General features: G+C 39.8%; 3 protein-coding genes across 3 annotated transcripts; 2 read left to right on the top strand and 1 right to left on the bottom strand.

Moving 5' to 3' along the window:
- Window positions 1-515: 515 nt before the first annotated feature.
- Window positions 516-6,820, bottom strand: rad17 (RAD17 checkpoint clamp loader component). Its single transcript, XM_060883941.1, has 17 exons — window positions 6,684-6,820; window positions 6,081-6,166; window positions 5,708-5,968; window positions 5,557-5,628; window positions 5,315-5,474; window positions 5,094-5,230; window positions 4,704-4,756; window positions 4,493-4,618; window positions 3,480-3,549; window positions 3,274-3,385; window positions 2,940-3,137; window positions 2,775-2,860; window positions 2,468-2,614; window positions 2,045-2,191; window positions 1,834-1,954; window positions 1,554-1,611; window positions 516-1,133 (listed from the first exon to the last, which is right to left on the bottom strand). The coding sequence occupies exons 2-17, from the start codon at window positions 6,123-6,125 to the stop codon at window positions 881-883; spliced, it is 2,046 nt and encodes a 681-aa protein (XP_060739924.1). The 5' UTR covers window positions 6,126-6,166; window positions 6,684-6,820; the 3' UTR covers window positions 516-880.
- Window positions 6,821-7,074: 254 nt separating this feature from the next.
- On the top strand, window positions 7,075-9,322 carry ak6 (adenylate kinase 6). Its single transcript, XM_060883132.1, has 5 exons — window positions 7,075-7,311; window positions 7,556-7,648; window positions 7,750-7,808; window positions 7,931-8,076; window positions 8,728-9,322. The coding sequence occupies exons 1-5, from the start codon at window positions 7,275-7,277 to the stop codon at window positions 8,915-8,917; spliced, it is 525 nt and encodes a 174-aa protein (XP_060739115.1). The 5' UTR covers window positions 7,075-7,274; the 3' UTR covers window positions 8,918-9,322.
- A 671-nt stretch (window positions 9,323-9,993) lies between these two features.
- On the top strand, window positions 9,994-14,610 carry marveld2b (MARVEL domain containing 2b). The gene is made up of 7 exons (XM_060883263.1): window positions 9,994-10,088; window positions 10,413-11,614; window positions 11,882-11,914; window positions 12,003-12,175; window positions 12,650-12,821; window positions 13,167-13,217; window positions 13,594-14,610. The coding sequence occupies exons 2-7, from the start codon at window positions 10,451-10,453 to the stop codon at window positions 13,711-13,713; spliced, it is 1,713 nt and encodes a 570-aa protein (XP_060739246.1). The 5' UTR covers window positions 9,994-10,088; window positions 10,413-10,450; the 3' UTR covers window positions 13,714-14,610.
- The last annotated feature ends 768 nt before the right edge of the window (window positions 14,611-15,378 follow it).

Raw genomic sequence — 15,378 nt, forward strand, 5'->3', positions numbered from 1 at the left:
AACGAGTCGACTCTTCGAGTCGGATCTTTTTGTCAACTTTTAAAAATTGTAAAAGGTCTTTGTAAATTGGCTAATCTTAAAAAACATGGTCCCCGGCGATCAATTTAACACCATTGCGGCCAAAGAAAGCGAACAATATTTTTGGCAGTAGCGGGGATTTTTAAAAATAAAATCTCTAAAGAAATGTTTGTTAAAAACCCATGAATAGAAAGACAAGATAAAACAGGGCAGCTAGCATTCATATTGAGGTGGCAAAATATAACAAACATATTAATGGATAGAAAAATCCAATTTCCTGTTCATACTGGTTGAAGTAAATGGAACATAATTTCCGTTTCTCACAGGTCTACCATTAGAGGATCTTTATCCTATAGTCTGATGAGATTATAGGGATTATCCTTATGACATTTAAAATGTAAACGTACCCCTAAAAAAGACTAAAATCAAGTAATTCAAACCACTTTAGCGGTTTGTGATGCACTTCAGTTTACATCCCCAAAGACAGACACAAAAGATGCAAAATATAGATTTTATTGCCTACTCAAATGTGGCACATATTAAAGCACCAACATGTTAGAATTAAATTATCTGGACAACAAAGAGCATTATATTACAGCAATGTCCAAGAACATTTTGTTTTTAAATCATACATAACACTCACTTTTCTCTAGGTTCCTTTAACCGAGTCTGATAGGAACACTAACACCAACATGTACATCATACATGACACAAAGACTACTGTGTACTGTTTGTGATGAAATAAATATCAAACCTGCTCCTTATTCACATTATAAAACCATAAACAAAACAAACATAAGAACCGGGTCTCCTTAAGGCAACAATGGTGCAGAATATATAGGCAACAGGAGTGTGTGATTGGTCAGTCACTGTCAAACTCCTCAATTAGAAGGTCCTTCTCATCCAGTAAATCCTCGACGGTGGTTGGCTGGGGCTGGCTGGCTGGGAGGTCACCCCCTGGGTCCTGGCTGGCAGGGAGGGTGGGTACAGCAGTGTTATCTTCTGGCACAATGGTCTTAGTGCCAAGCTCAGTGCTCTGGGTTCCTGCCTCATCAGGATCACTGTCCAGGTCCAGTAATCCAGGGTCTTTATCACCAAGTGCTTCAAGTTTTAATCTGAAAGAATTCAGACATGGATTAGTTTGTTATATTAGAGGTCTGCAAGAATTTTTTTTGCTATTCCTCAGACAGTCCCCAGCATTCCTAACAATATCCTTTTTTTCCATATTTCTGTTTCTCTCCTCTCCATCCATGCAGGCCTAATCCAGATCAGCCCTGTCACTGCAGACATAATCAATGCTGATCCTTATTGTAATCTCCACATTATCCATGCAAGATTCAACTCCGTCCCCCAGACCAATCCATGCCCACAAGCCCCACCCCCTTCTCCACCCCATCTTTATCTTGCCTTTTCCTGCAGACCTCATCCTCATGACCATCTCCACCACATCCCCTGGTAACCCATCTCTATCTCCAGTCCTACTTAAAGTACACACTGCTAAAGTATAAGTATTCACAGTTATAGTGCTCACTTACCTGGCTGGAAATCTCCTGAGTGACAGAAGCCCGATATCATGGATGAAGTTTATCTGAGCTAAAAGAGGAAAAAAACAACACATGGTATATGTATTCATGTACCTGTCTGTATCCACTTCCTGTACTACCTAGACTATCTGTAAGTGTATGTGAATGTGCTTCATTCTTATTTCTCTGAGACAATTACATGACAGGTGAATAGCATGTTATAAACATGTGGTGAAGCATGTGTGATGATTTCAGTGGTATTGTGTTTATAATACAAGAGTGTGTGTGTTACCTTGATTCCTCATAGGGTTGCTGAGCTTGGCCAGGTATGGCACTAGCTCTGTTACGAGGCTTATGGGAGTCAGACAGAAGCTGATGAAGAGCGACTGTGCCGTCAGATAGTTCTCTCGGTACTTTGACCAGAAGATAAAACACAGTTAGAACACTAATGTACATGCATTAATTACTGAATGGACAACAAGCTTTCATCATTTTCTCATTACCGTCTTGTTAATATTCAGCCAGTGGGGCTTGTGAAGTGGCTTAAAGCCGACTGACGACGGCTGGTCAGCCTGAGCACGGGCGGTGTTAGAGTGGATGAGCCCTCTAGTGGCCACTGAGGATCCATACGCCAACATAGTGGACCTGGACTGTACAGACAGCAGAATCAAACAGTCCAATTAATATTTTTAGAGAACTTTGTCCATGAAAGGTTTCCTAATGGAAAGTGCCATTAAGTCAGTGTAGCAACCCATCAGATGGCAGAGATTTAGCTAAAAGGAGAGTGAACATGGACAATTGAATGATAAAATCAGTCTTGAAGGACAGCGTCCAGCTGCAGTGTAGCGTTAGCTCCAGATAGGGCCTACTTTGAAAATCCTTACATTTAGCTACTAACACCATGCTGAATTCTGATATGAACTCACAGTCCATTCTGCTGTCAGGAAGTCGGAGTCTGAGAGGTACTCGCTGGCCCGGGCCACATCCTCCACGTCTGAGAAAAAGTCCATATAGTTCTGGTGTAGGTAGAGGTTAAAGAACTCGCTAGACATGTGTGAGCGCTCTATAACAAGCTGTTGTGCATGTGAGAGATAGAGAGAGAAACATGCTCATTTAAAATAAAGTGTAACATGGTGATTATTTTTCTTATTGTTTATACAGAAGCACAAGCAGTTCTTATCAGAACCACAGTTATCTTCTAATGTGAGTGCAAACTTGAGAGTGTGTGCGTACCTCTGGGTCAACAAGCAGTTTATCCCTCTGATGCTGTAAAAGATGTGCTGGTAGCCTAGGAGTATCACCAACTTCATAACTTTCTCCTGAAATTATAACCAGCATCACTCTGATGTACTTTATAACATGATATAAATGAGAGTTAAAACTGTAATCCAGACTGACGCTTGCAGTAGAGGATCTTTCCGAGCGCTCTGAAGAGGAAAAGGGATGCATCTTTCCCTCCAATAGCAGGGCTGTCCTCCAGCATGTCGGTAGATTTAGTGGAGCGGCCTCTGCCTTTGGGTCTTGCTGTGGATTTGGCTGCAGACTTGGATGATTTTCCTTTCTTAGAAGACCAGATAATTTTTTCTATAGAGCAGTCTGGGGATGAAAATGTAGTTTAAAGAGGATTCTCAGGTCACAGAGTCTTATAAATGAAATCAGATCTCACATGAACTCTTTAGCTATAACTAAACAACCTTTACAGACTTGCGTTAGAACCTACATGCAAACTCACCAGAGAAGCACGAGAACTGCAGGCTGTTGATGGCACTCCGAATGTCTCCTGAACTTCCGGAGCATAGCTGCTCCAGTGCCACCTTATCAGGCACAGAGATCCTACCAGCACTCTGAAAATTAAACCAGGTGAGTAAGATCAGATATGAAAGTGAGATAAAAGGCATTGTAATGAGTAAAAGAGCCAAATAGATGGTCAGCTGCTACCTTGCTCGCTTCAACAGTTGCAATCCGACTCAGCACCTTCATCATGCTGGTAGGAGCTATGGGGTTAAAACTGGAGAAGAGAGCAGACAAGTAGAGACTTGTTTAAAATGTGCAATGTGTGAGGAAGTTAGACAGATAAATCATAGACAACAGGCTGGTGTTTGTCTTTGTTCGTTGTTTCAACTCCACCAGCAGAGTTGAACATACTAAAGCCGCCTTCACACTGCACACGACAAACGACCGCCGATAAACCGGAAGTCATTCATTTCCTATGGAGAGTCGCAAGGTCGCTGCGTGAGGTGCCGACCATCTGCGGATCCGTAATTTTCGGATCCGTTTTGAGCGTTGGATCCGTTAAAAAAATTGAACTTGTGCGACTACACCGCATCCGATATGCTGACCGGATGTGATGTAATCCAATGTTGTCCTATCAGGTTCGTGTGCGTGAGGTGATAAGAATTTTTGAAAAGTATTAATATTAACTTTATTAATTTTTAAACTTTACCAAAAACAATTTTTTTAAAATACATTGTTATTGATAAAAAAGTAATAAATTATTAATATTTATATTGTATTATTTTTAATGTTGCATCCATGTTTCCTCAAAAATTATTCACGGTCTTTCTGGATTTATTGTTGCATTGATTGTTTGTATTTATTTATTTGTATTCACCATGATAAATAGAAGGAGAATACAGGCTCTTGCGTTTGCTCTCCTTAACTGGAGACGCCAAAGAAAACATTGCAAATCAGTGTGTATAAAACACTACCTGACTCGGAGAAAAAGTCTCGGTGAGTATCACCGTTTAGTGCAAGAGTTGCGCCTTAATGGAGAAGATTTTTGTCACGATCATCTAGTAATGGGTTTTCCGAGACCGCGAGAATTAACTTCTCTCCCATGTTGACGTTTACACGATTATATTGCATATTCCATGCGACTGTCACTAGGGGGCGAAATCCGACAGTCGTGTCCGTTTGTCGTGTGCAGTGTGAAGGCGGCTTAAGTTACAAACCTGATGTTGTGGATGCTCAGCTCCTCCTGTATGTCTTTGGGGAAGAGGAGTCTGGAACTGGTGTCTCCACACAGGCTGTCAGATACGACGAAGACCACAGGGCACCTACCAGTCCGCACAAAACGCCTGCAGCAGACACACCAGATTGTTTTCTGTCTGCATCCTTCTTACACTACGGTCCTGTTTATAAAATGACATTGTTGTGTCTCACCTGAGGATATCGTGCAGGCATCCTGGCTGTCTGTAGAACTGGTTTGGAAAATCCTAGAGGAACACAAATTGATGAGAAAACTGGCCAGTGTGATCCAAACCAATATGACAATATGAATATTAGGACATTTTGTTTTATAGTTTATTATAAAACAAAAAGATAGAAAACATAATTCCCAGGCAATATCCAAAAGACGGTCTGGTCTGATAATAAAAAAGGAATAAAATACCTAACACCACAGGGGCCTTTTTATGAGGTGATAATAAGGGATCATCTGTACAGGTATTAAGGGGATGCAAATTTTTGCACTAAACTGATACGTAAAGGAACAAGGGTGATTATTATTATGAGATACTGCAGGTTAGCGTGTTGTGTATTATACCATGGTACCTCTACGAGGATGATCTTCCTCTCCTCAGCCCCGTCATCTCCGCTCATCTGCAGCCGGTTGTATTTGTTTGCTCTGAGCAAAAACTCCTGGAAAGCTGCTGTCTGTGAGCTGCTGTGGAAGCTGTTAAACCTGGAGGCTGACACAGAATAGACAACAGATAATCGTGAATGTACAGACATTGTGACATGAAGCTAAGATGCTCTGAGACATTTTTCCACACCAGGATCAAAACTGCCCATGAAGGAGTCGTCTGTCCTGTACTCTGCAGTGGTCGGGTTTGTCCATTCCTGGATGTGACAGCACGCATCTTTAGCCAGGACGTGAACCGTGGCTGTCTTTCCACAGCCAGACGGACCAGTCAGTAACAGAACTGCGCTGCCCTGTGGAGAACCACAATGTTAGAAAGATTGCTATATTTTACCAGATACTACGCATTCAAGAGGTATAAAAAAGTATGCACACCTTATTAGTGGTCTTTAATTTCAACCAACTCGCAACTTCGTCGACTTTCTTCTTGTGGACTGCCAGCTCGACCTGAGTCAGAGGAGGAGAAGCCTCAGCGACTTACGTATATTTAAGCGTGATGTATATGTAAGCTGGTATAGACTCTTACTTGTGTCTGAGGTGCATGCACATCCACCCAGGGTTCATCATGGTTCTCCTGTGATCCTCTCCTGCTCGAGAAGACACCAGGCTCAAGATTAGTAATTTGAGGCTCTCCCTTTCTCTTCCTCAGCTTCTTTCCACCAACATCCACATTCGAAGATTGAGCTTTGGACTTGCTTTCTCCTAAATGTCCCTTTGTTGACGGGAGGGAGTTCAACCCAGAGCCTCCGAAAAAATCACCCAAGGACGGTTGTACCCAGCTGCTTAACTAAAACAAAGACACAGCAACAAACCAAAGTCTGTACATGTTTTTTCCAGGCTTAGTTTAAACACATGACTTACATGTCAGTGATGAGAAGAAATTCAGCAGCACAACTCACTTTACTAGAGGACGTCTTTCTTCCGAGAGAAAGTTTTGACATCATCAGCTCTTCCCATTCACACAGCCGGATTAATCAGTTTGGCACTGAAACAGAATAGAAATGTAAAATATAATTATTTAATTACATCATAACAAACTTTTTGGCTTTCTAAAAAAAAATTCCCTATAGAGATACAAATATCGATTTGAACATCAGTATACTGAATACTTAATAAAAAACCTAATCTAATAGACATATAGTGGACTTGAGAGAGAGTAAAAGTCATTTTGTTTGTATTTACTCTGTACTGCACCTGTATAGCGAGGAAGGAGGATTTTGGGGTAGAACCACAGGTAATTACGAGGTAAATTAACAAATGATAGCCGCATGTGTATAAATACACGTATTTTGCACACAAATTTCAACTTACAACATCATCAGCGATTAAGTTTTTATAATTGTTTCAGGGTTAGCGGACATTTTTGACGTTAGCCGGCGAGCTGCGTAAACTCTGTTGATGTCCGTTAGCTTTGCTAAATTAGCATCTTGGTTAGCAAAGCTAGATAATGCAATATGGTCGAGTTATCAGACAAACTACATTTACGCTAAACACGAACTTACCTCAGTAATTTCTGACGCTAAATAAAGTCCCCAGCTCTTGTGCTCACATACAGGACATTAGCTTATATATAACTGTAAGTTCTCTATCCCTTTAAAGTTCCAACGGTCCGCCTCTCTGTATGGTGTTTTTTTTGGGGGGGTTTTTTTCACTTCAAGTCCCGCCTCTTCCACTGTTATTGGCTAAACAAAGACCGGCCTTCTGAGCTACGATTGGCTTTCTGAAAAAAAAAACATTTTTAAAATACACATTTCTCTTTTACGTCTTCCGTTATTTATATTTTACACGCATGGTTTGTTTTCTAATATGTAATGCTAACAAAATAAAATTATTTAAATATAACAAATAAAATAAGTAACACTTGCTAAGATAGAATTGTCGCGGGTTAATCACGTCATCAAGCCGCCAGCACAAGCATGATTGGGCGCACGTTTCTGTTTTGATCCAGTGTAATGTGCTATCTCTAAAACCTGAGCTATATTATTGTTATTATCTATACACACACAGTTTATGTCTACATTTGGCACTTAAAAAAAAAACGGTTTAGTTTGGACCTTAACAGAACCTTAAGTTTAATAAAGTAGAATCCTGCGATGAGGATCATGAAGAGACCAAACATCCTCCTCACAGGTCAGGTGGCTTATAAATTACACATATAAATATTATACAGTACTTGCATTAATACAATAGATTATTCAATAGATTATTACAATAATCTATTCAGTATTTTTTTTATTAAAAATATATATATATAATTTCCTAAACATAACAACACGGATAACTTTATTCCTCACATAAATTGTGACAAACAACATGCCCAGCTTTAGAGTCCTAGTATTTATATATCGCTGGAATTTCTAACGCATGTTTTCAGGAACCCCGGGCGTAGGGAAGACGACCCTTGGAAAGGAACTGTCTCAGAGGACCGGACTGACGTATATCAACATTGGAGAACTGGCAAAGGAAGGTGAGATGCAACTTAACATTAATGTCCAAATAGAAACGATTGAGGTGATGAAGAAGAAAAATTTGCATGGTGGTGATAGTTTTGCTGGATTTTAATCTCAGGTCAGCTGTTTGATGGCTTTGATGAGGAATACCAGTGCCCCATTCTGGATGAAGACAGGGTGAGCACAAACACCCACACACACACACAGAGAGAGAGAGAAATAAGATGCAGCTATTATTATTCAAGCACAGAGCTTCAGGTTCCTTTTGCATCCTTTAACTCTGGCCTTTTTTCCGCTAGGTTGTGGATGAACTGGAGGACCAGATGATGGATGGGGGCATGATTGTTGACTACCACGGCTGTGATTTCTTCCCAGAGCGATGGTTTCACATTGTGTTTGTCCTTCGCACAGATAACACCAACCTCTATAATCGGCTCGAGAGCAGGTGAGAGATTCAGTGATGCCACCACAGCAACACTGAACAGAGTTTTAAAGGATCTGAGTGAAGACTTTCTTATGCCAGAAAACTTAATATTACAGCTTTACCTCTGACACTAAGGACTCCTTCCATAAATGTTAAATAGGCTTTACAAACAATTTCACCACAACACCAATTATTGGGCTGTTACTATAGAAACAATTAACATATTAGAGCAAGCTGCTGGAAAATAATTAACATCTGACCAATCAGAAATGAGAATGCAACACTGTTGTCTGTTAAGCTGCCCTTAAGGAAGGAGTGTCTCCAATAATATGCAAAATATTGAAACATCCTCTTTAGTGTAGTTTACTGGGCACTTTTTAGGCTTCAGCTGTTTATCAGAATTTCTTTTAATATTTCAGATTCCATATAGTGATTATAAGTAATTGTGGGATGCGGTAGCTCAGTGGTTATGGTGTTCGACTACTGATCAAGAAGGTCATTGGTTTGAATCCCAGCTCCACCAAGTTGCCACTGCAGGGCCCCTGAGCAAGGCCCTTTACCCTCAATTGCTCAAGTGTATAAACTGAAATAAGACAATGTAAGTCTGCTAAATGCTGTAAATGTAAATGTAACTATGTAAAGTGCTGTTATGCTCATGTCTCCCTCATGTAGGGGATACACAGGCAAGAAGCTTCAGGACAATGTTCAGTGCGAGATCTTCCAGACCATCTATGAGGAGGCCATGGAGGCGTATAAAGAGGAAATTGTGCACCAGCTTCCCAGCAACGACCCTGATGACCTGGAGCGGAACCTGGAGCAGATCTCACAGTGGATCGAGCAGTGGATGAAGGACAATAACTGATGCATAAACACTAATCATCACACATACATACATACACTGATGTGACATGTGTGCACCTTCATGCACTAATTATTCCAAAAGATTGGTGTGTTTCTCAGAGCTCTGATGCAAACAAAAACAACTAAAAGCATCGTACAACAGGAGAAAAAAAAAACACTGCTGAGATGAATTGAAGTGAACCTCTTGTCTTGAAGGCCAACAGCTTTTCCGTTAAGTCGAGATAAGTTAGTCTTCGAAAAAAAACCCAAAAACATGTACAGTTCTTTGTAGAAATTCCAAGACTTCCCTGAAGAAATGCATGCTAAAGAAGATGATATTGTTCTAGTGTGTGCTCCATGTAACCAGAAATACAATAAACCTATTTTACAAATTTATCTACAAAATAAATCAGTTACAAGAAACAAACTATGAAGTGTGAAACCTTGATATTACAACAAATGGGATTGTGTGCTTTTAAGGTTAGAACATGTTTATCTGATGTACGAGATTTTTTTTGTCTTATTTTCTTACGGTATTTTTTGACACTTTTATAAAAAGTACCACAGCAGTGATGTCAACAAACCTTTGCACTGAGTTGTAGCTAATGATTATCTTCCTTTGCATTTTGAAAGATAGTGGTCTGATATTCAAACCTTGATGTTTTAATTAAGTACAAATTACAATCTCATTAATCACCACCACCATCATTGAAAATCAATCACCTAAAAACAAAAAATAATAATAAGCTCAACGTTTCTAATAAATAGACACAATATTTTTTTTTACTTTTAATAATGTCCCATTTGGGCAAAGGACATTTATTTAACAGTTAACGGATTCCCTGCCATAAAGTACACTACAAACAGCTTGATCCTAATAACGTTTCTATTGTTCGATATGGCCGCGTCCCAAATCGCTTACTACAACAATAAATCGTTTATACGGAATAAATAGTTAAAGCAAGTGCAGTACTACATTGGTAGGCTGTTTAGTGAAGTTATGGAAGTAGAACGCAGCGACATGATGTGTCTAAACATCGAAACTAACGCGAAATGGCGTCGTGTGTGTCCTGCTTTTAATGCGGTTTTGCACAGAGACAATGACATCATCAGTTTCGGAAAGTCATGTCACGTGACTCGACAGTTCACCTGATGAACAGGTAGCTAGAAAGCAGGTGTGTTTAGCCGTAAAGGTAAGTGCTTTGTTGTTGTCTTAATACACACGGTTACGGATAAATGTTCACGGTTTAAATGTAAGCATTAAGGAGATAATATGCAGAGATAAATATTATTGTTCTGTAAACTTTTCCTCTAAAGGATTTTGTTACGCTGTTGTTTTCCCTGTAGTTTCTGTCGTGGGTTAATCCGCGTTCACTAAAACGCACTTACTTAACATATATAAGCTATTGTTTAGGCTGCTTTTTAATCGACATTACCTAAGCTGAAAGCCAGTTCTGTGGACCTTGGATTTTATCTGTACTTTTATATAATAATCTTTTATATAATCCTTACTTTAGATATCCAAGACTTAAAAAAGGAAGCAAAAACAAAACTCATGTCAGCGGCACGTTTTGATCATATCCGAGAATTTCCGCACTATGACCAAGTGCCATTCGGGTCCATGTCCAGGGAACAAGATTACCCATACCCCCTTAGTGGTGTGGTGCCAGCCATCAGTGCTGACCCCTTACCGCCTCCCCCTCTTCCATTTGACCCGCCAGTGGGTCCAGACATCTACCCAAATAATCCAGAGGACCAAACTGACGAAGCCATGGACATCAAACCAGTGCGGCGTTTCATCCCTGACTCTGTGAAGAACTTTTTCCGGGGTGGCAGCTTCCGGAGCAGCAAAACCCAGTCATTTCCACCACCTCCATCTGAAATTGTGAACTGCACTACAGGTGGCGTGCCATGCTCACCTCCGAATTCTCGGCCACCTTCACCCAATGCTCCCAGCTCCTACACGGACCCATATGGGGGCTCTGGAGGAAGCTATACCTCACGTAAGGAGCAGGCAGCACTGCTTGGTGAGGCACTTGAATCAGTTTCAGGTCACTCGGCACGCACAGCTATGACGTACAGCGAGAAGGTAGAGGAGTACCACATGCGTTATGCCTATATGAAGTCCTGGGCAGGCTTGTTGCGCATCCTTGGCTGTGCTGAGCTCCTCTTAGGTGCTGCTGTCTTCGCGTGTGTCTGCGCGTATGTGCACAAGGATAACGAGTGGTATAATCTGTTTGGCTACAATCAGCAGCCTGGCTTTGGAGCCAGTTATGGAGGATCCTTTGGAGGGATGTATGGCAACTACGGAGCCAACTACAAGGGACCTAAGACACCTTTCATTCTGGTGGTTGCTGGTCTGGCCTGGATTGTCACAGTCATCCTGCTTGTGCTGGGAATGACCATGTACTACCGCACCATCTTGCTGGACTCCAGCTGGTGGCCAGTGACGGAGTGTGTAATAAACATGGCACTGGGACTGTTTTATTTGTGTGCAGCTATAGTATACGTAAATGATACAGTACGGGGTGGCCTCTGCTACTCCCCGTTTTTCAACAATGGTCCAAGCGCTGCCTTTTGTCGCACAGAAGCTGGACAAACGGCAGCCATCATTTTCTTGTTCCTCACTATGGTGCTGTACCTGGTTGGGGCTGGAGTGTGTCTCAAACTGTGGAGGCATGAACAGGCAAGACTACGCAGAGAGGCCCTGGCACAGGAGGTAAGGCGAAAATAACTTACCATAAAGCGAGGTTATATTGAAACCAAGTTTGGGCTCCCGGGGTGTAATTCTTGACACAAAATCAATGTTTGTTTGTTTTTTTTTTTGTTTTTTTTAACAACATACAGTATTTTAATTGTAAGATTGGTGTATCTCAAATAGACCCCAGGGAAATGTACCCAGTTGTGTCAAATGACCTTCTCAAGATGATGCAGGAATTTAGTAAGTCAACTAACATCAATATTTTGTTTATCTCCTTCTGTTTAGAATAAGACTCTTGCATCGTTACCGCTGACGATGGTAAATACTTTCATGACCTAAATGTTTTCTGGATTCACATTTACGATTGGTCTATGGTACAAATGGCACTAATTGACTTTATTCCCAGATTGGACCTGGGTCCAGTGTATCAGGGCCAGTCTTTAGACATCAAGCAATGGCTTTTCCTGACAATGATGATGCCGCTACTGTTCCACCAACTATGATGGAGCCAGAGTACCTGAGGGGTCACATACCATCAGGACACATCCCTAAACCGGTGGTCATTGCAGATTATGTGGCGTGAGTTCATTCAGTTGTAATCCTTATGATGTTTGTGATTTAATTTGAAATATTTAAGTGCAGTAGATCTTTTTGTTTTCATTTCATTGTTATCAATGATCAGTAGCAGTTGATTGTCAAGAACAACATAGAGTAAGAACGGTTATTTTCACTCACCTAGAGTTGTCTATAGATACTTATTTACACCTTGCCAGTGTTCACTGCAGCAATGGAAGCTACTCTGTACTTCTAGGGATTGTCTCTTTGTCCTGTTTTATGTCTAAGAAGTTTTTTCAAGTTGCTTGCTGCAGTTCCTCTTGATATTTTCACAAACACCACAGTTTGCACCACATAACCTCAGGCTTATTATCGATGCAGCCCCACTGATTAAGTATTAGACTTGTGTTGATCTTGTCTCATACTGTATCTCCTCCATGCGAATGTGTTAATCTGGAGATCATTTCACAATACACACTGATGTGTCTTCTCCTGCAGGAAGTACCCCACTATCCGCACGAATGACGAGAGGGACCAATACAAGGCTGTGTTTAACGATCAGTACGCTGAGTATAAGGAGCTCCATGCTGAGGTTCAGATTCTGGTCAATAAGTTTGAAGAGATGGACAATCTGATTAAGAGCCTATCATCTCAGCCATCCAGTCAAATGGTAATTTCTTTACAATTAAATGATAGGAAGAAGCCCTGAATTCGAGACACTGATTAGTGCTTGGATTGATACGGCATCCTAGTTAGGGTTAAGTTTTCATTTTCATTACAAGGGAATTTATTGTTTTTTATATCTGAGATCTGTGATTATTATTCATGACTTCAAAGTCAAACAAACTGATCTCAGGTCATAGAGAGCTGTTAAGAACATGGGCTGCTGTTTTGCATATCCAACAAGCTTTTCCTTGATGCCTATGAGGGATTTTCTAGCTGCAGCATTAGTCATTAGTTGTGCTAAATGACTGTGTAAGTTTCATTTAGTGACCTTTCTTTAAAAATCTTACAGGAACATGAGCGGGTCAGCCAAATTATGCAGGAGTACCAGAGGAAAAAGAACGTAAGTGCAGTGCAGCTTCAGACTTCCTCATTTTAAGTGTTGAGTGTGGAGTGTGTTCAGACCCAGACATGACTCTATAGTGACTCTATAGAGGAGAAACTTTAGTCTGTTGTGCTGTTTCTATTTTACTTATGCTTTACACTTTGAACTCTGCCTGATTTCTAACACTTACATATATATTCAGTCTGAATTTGAGTCAGATTACTGTGAAAATTAAAATTTTCCAAACAGCAGCACAAATGGTATCAGAAATTCACCTGGTTTATTTGAAATTTGATATTTTTGTCCCACAAAATATTCTTTGTAATAATTCTCAAAATATGTATTACTTATTTAATGTGTGTGTGTCTGTCTCTCTGTGTGTTTATTTGTACAGGACCCCACTTTCCTGGAGAAAAAGGAGCGATGCGAGTACCTGAAGAACAAACTCTCACACATCAAGCAGAAGATCCAGGACTACGACAAAGTGATGGACTGGAGCGATGGCTACAGTTAAAACATGTGACATCATCACTCTGCTGTCTGACATCATTACTAACCCAAAGTGCTGACAGCGTTAGTGTGTGAGATACAGTATACTGTGACACTAATCAAACATCCAGGTTTATGTTTGGGGCTTAATCTGATGCTTCACTGTCCTTAAAATAAACACTAGCACTGAAGTTAAGTATAATACTGTAATATGTTTTATAAAGAGACAGATGGAGAGCTTTTTGTAGGGAAAAAAAGGTTATTTATATTATAAATCATCTTGCCAAAAATGACCGGTGCCAGAAAGACAGGTGTCCTCGACCGGATTCCTGGAGTGGACCTTGCTGCAACAGTAACTAGCTCAACTTACAGGAAATATTTTGAAACTTTTACACATCATCGGATGTGACGTATTTGTACTTTATTTTCATTTGATAGTTATTCACACATGCTATGAAAAAAAAATAACCTTTTACACTCACTTTACATTTTGTAGAACAAAGTCTATGGTGATGTGCATGGCTTTGTGTCAAAACCTCTCTTCTTTTATTAAAAAATCATTAAAATTCCTGTAGCTTGTTTAGGAAATTTGTGTAAAATTGTGCTTTTAGGTAGCTACCAGTTTTTAAAATGTGAACTCTCAGAATCATTTGTGTTGAACAAAAGATTTTTCAATTCAGTTAAAATGAAGTGATGGCCCAGGTTACAATTTTAGGGTAACTGCACCTCTGGATGCTATTGAAGTAGGAAATGGACTCTGTCTAGATTATTTTAGATGAGCCAAATGCATTTTTTTGTCAGTTCTCTACATCATCTGTGATTTTTACTATAACGTGTTCACACTGAAGTGATTAGAGGTTTAGTAAAAAAAATGTTTTTGTACACTTTTATATCAGGAGAGTAAAAAAAGAACTTGCATTGATGTGTTGTCTTTTTTTTTTATTTATTGTCTTTGAGTTTTTCTTTCACCTCCTAATGTGATTGGACTTCCTACATTCCAAAAGAAAATATTTCATATGTTCACATTTTAGACAAGGAATTTATAACAAATATAAACAGCAAGAAAGAGAGGTGTCTCTGTCTTGTCTCCTGGAGGAATTTATGTGGGGGGAAAAAACATACAATAACGATGACAGAGTGCCACCACATCTTCTATTTATTATCAACAGAATAATCACAACAACTGAACTCCAAATTTTTAGTAGAAATATAGCTTTTGAAAGGGCCATTTAATTTACATTTTTTTTTATACATTAAAACAATTTTCCACAGGTTCTGTTATACAATGTGTTTACAATATTTTTAGGATTATTGCAAGATGCAACTGATTTTTCAATAAATAATTAAATCTATCACTTTAAAAGGCTACAGAGTTCATTGTGTATATATTTAATTCATTTTGAGCATTTTGTGTAGAATGTGGCATAAGGGTGTAGCAGAAACACTGAGAATGACAAAAAGTCTAAAAAGCACCAGATCAAATCAGAAAAAAGAAACTGAGGTTAAACCGAGCTGTTCTGTATGAAAGGATTTATTTCACATGCTGCTGTAACCTTCCCTGATCATGTCTATTTTACTTTCCACTAAAACAAACACATGGTCACAGGTTTCAGCAGCACACTCATGCTTTCGGTGTTTGGTGTGTAGTGATGTGTCAGAGTTATAATGAAGGAATGTGAGATGTAAATGT

This window comes from Tachysurus vachellii, chromosome 12 (genome assembly GCF_030014155.1).
Source record: "Tachysurus vachellii isolate PV-2020 chromosome 12, HZAU_Pvac_v1, whole genome shotgun sequence".
NCBI classification, from domain to species: Eukaryota; Metazoa; Chordata; class Actinopteri; order Siluriformes; family Bagridae; genus Tachysurus; species Tachysurus vachellii.

What these genes read in the sequence shown, in the direction of transcription:
- ak6 (XM_060883132.1), top strand. Translation starts at nt 7,275, where the DNA reads ATGAGGATCATGAAGAGACCAAACATCCTCCTCACAG. An exon ending in ACCAAACATCCTCCTCACAG is followed by an intron (nt 7,312 to 7,555) that starts GTCAGGTGGCTT and finishes GCATGTTTTCAG; the next exon opens with GAACCCCGGGCGTAGGGAAG. An exon ending in TATAATCGGCTCGAGAGCAG is followed by an intron (nt 8,077 to 8,727) that starts GTGAGAGATTCA and finishes TCCCTCATGTAG; the next exon opens with GGGATACACAGGCAAGAAGC.
- rad17 (XM_060883941.1), bottom strand. Translation starts at nt 6,125, where the DNA reads ATGATGTCAAAACTTTCTCTCGGAAGAAAGACGTCCTCTAGTAAA. An exon ending in GCAGTTCTCGTGCTTCTCTG is followed by an intron (nt 3,138 to 3,273) that starts GTGAGTTTGCAT and finishes TTTCATCCCCAG; the next exon opens with ACTGCTCTATAGAAAAAATT. An exon ending in AAAGATCCTCTACTGCAAGC is followed by an intron (nt 2,861 to 2,939) that starts GTCAGTCTGGAT and finishes TTATAATTTCAG; the next exon opens with GAGAAAGTTATGAAGTTGGT.
- marveld2b (XM_060883263.1), top strand. Translation starts at nt 10,451, where the DNA reads ATGTCAGCGGCACGTTTTGATCATATCCGAGAATTTCCGCACTATGAC. An exon ending in CTCAGCCATCCAGTCAAATG is followed by an intron (nt 12,822 to 13,166) that starts GTAATTTCTTTA and finishes AAAATCTTACAG; the next exon opens with GAACATGAGCGGGTCAGCCA. An exon ending in AGTACCAGAGGAAAAAGAAC is followed by an intron (nt 13,218 to 13,593) that starts GTAAGTGCAGTG and finishes TTATTTGTACAG; the next exon opens with GACCCCACTTTCCTGGAGAA.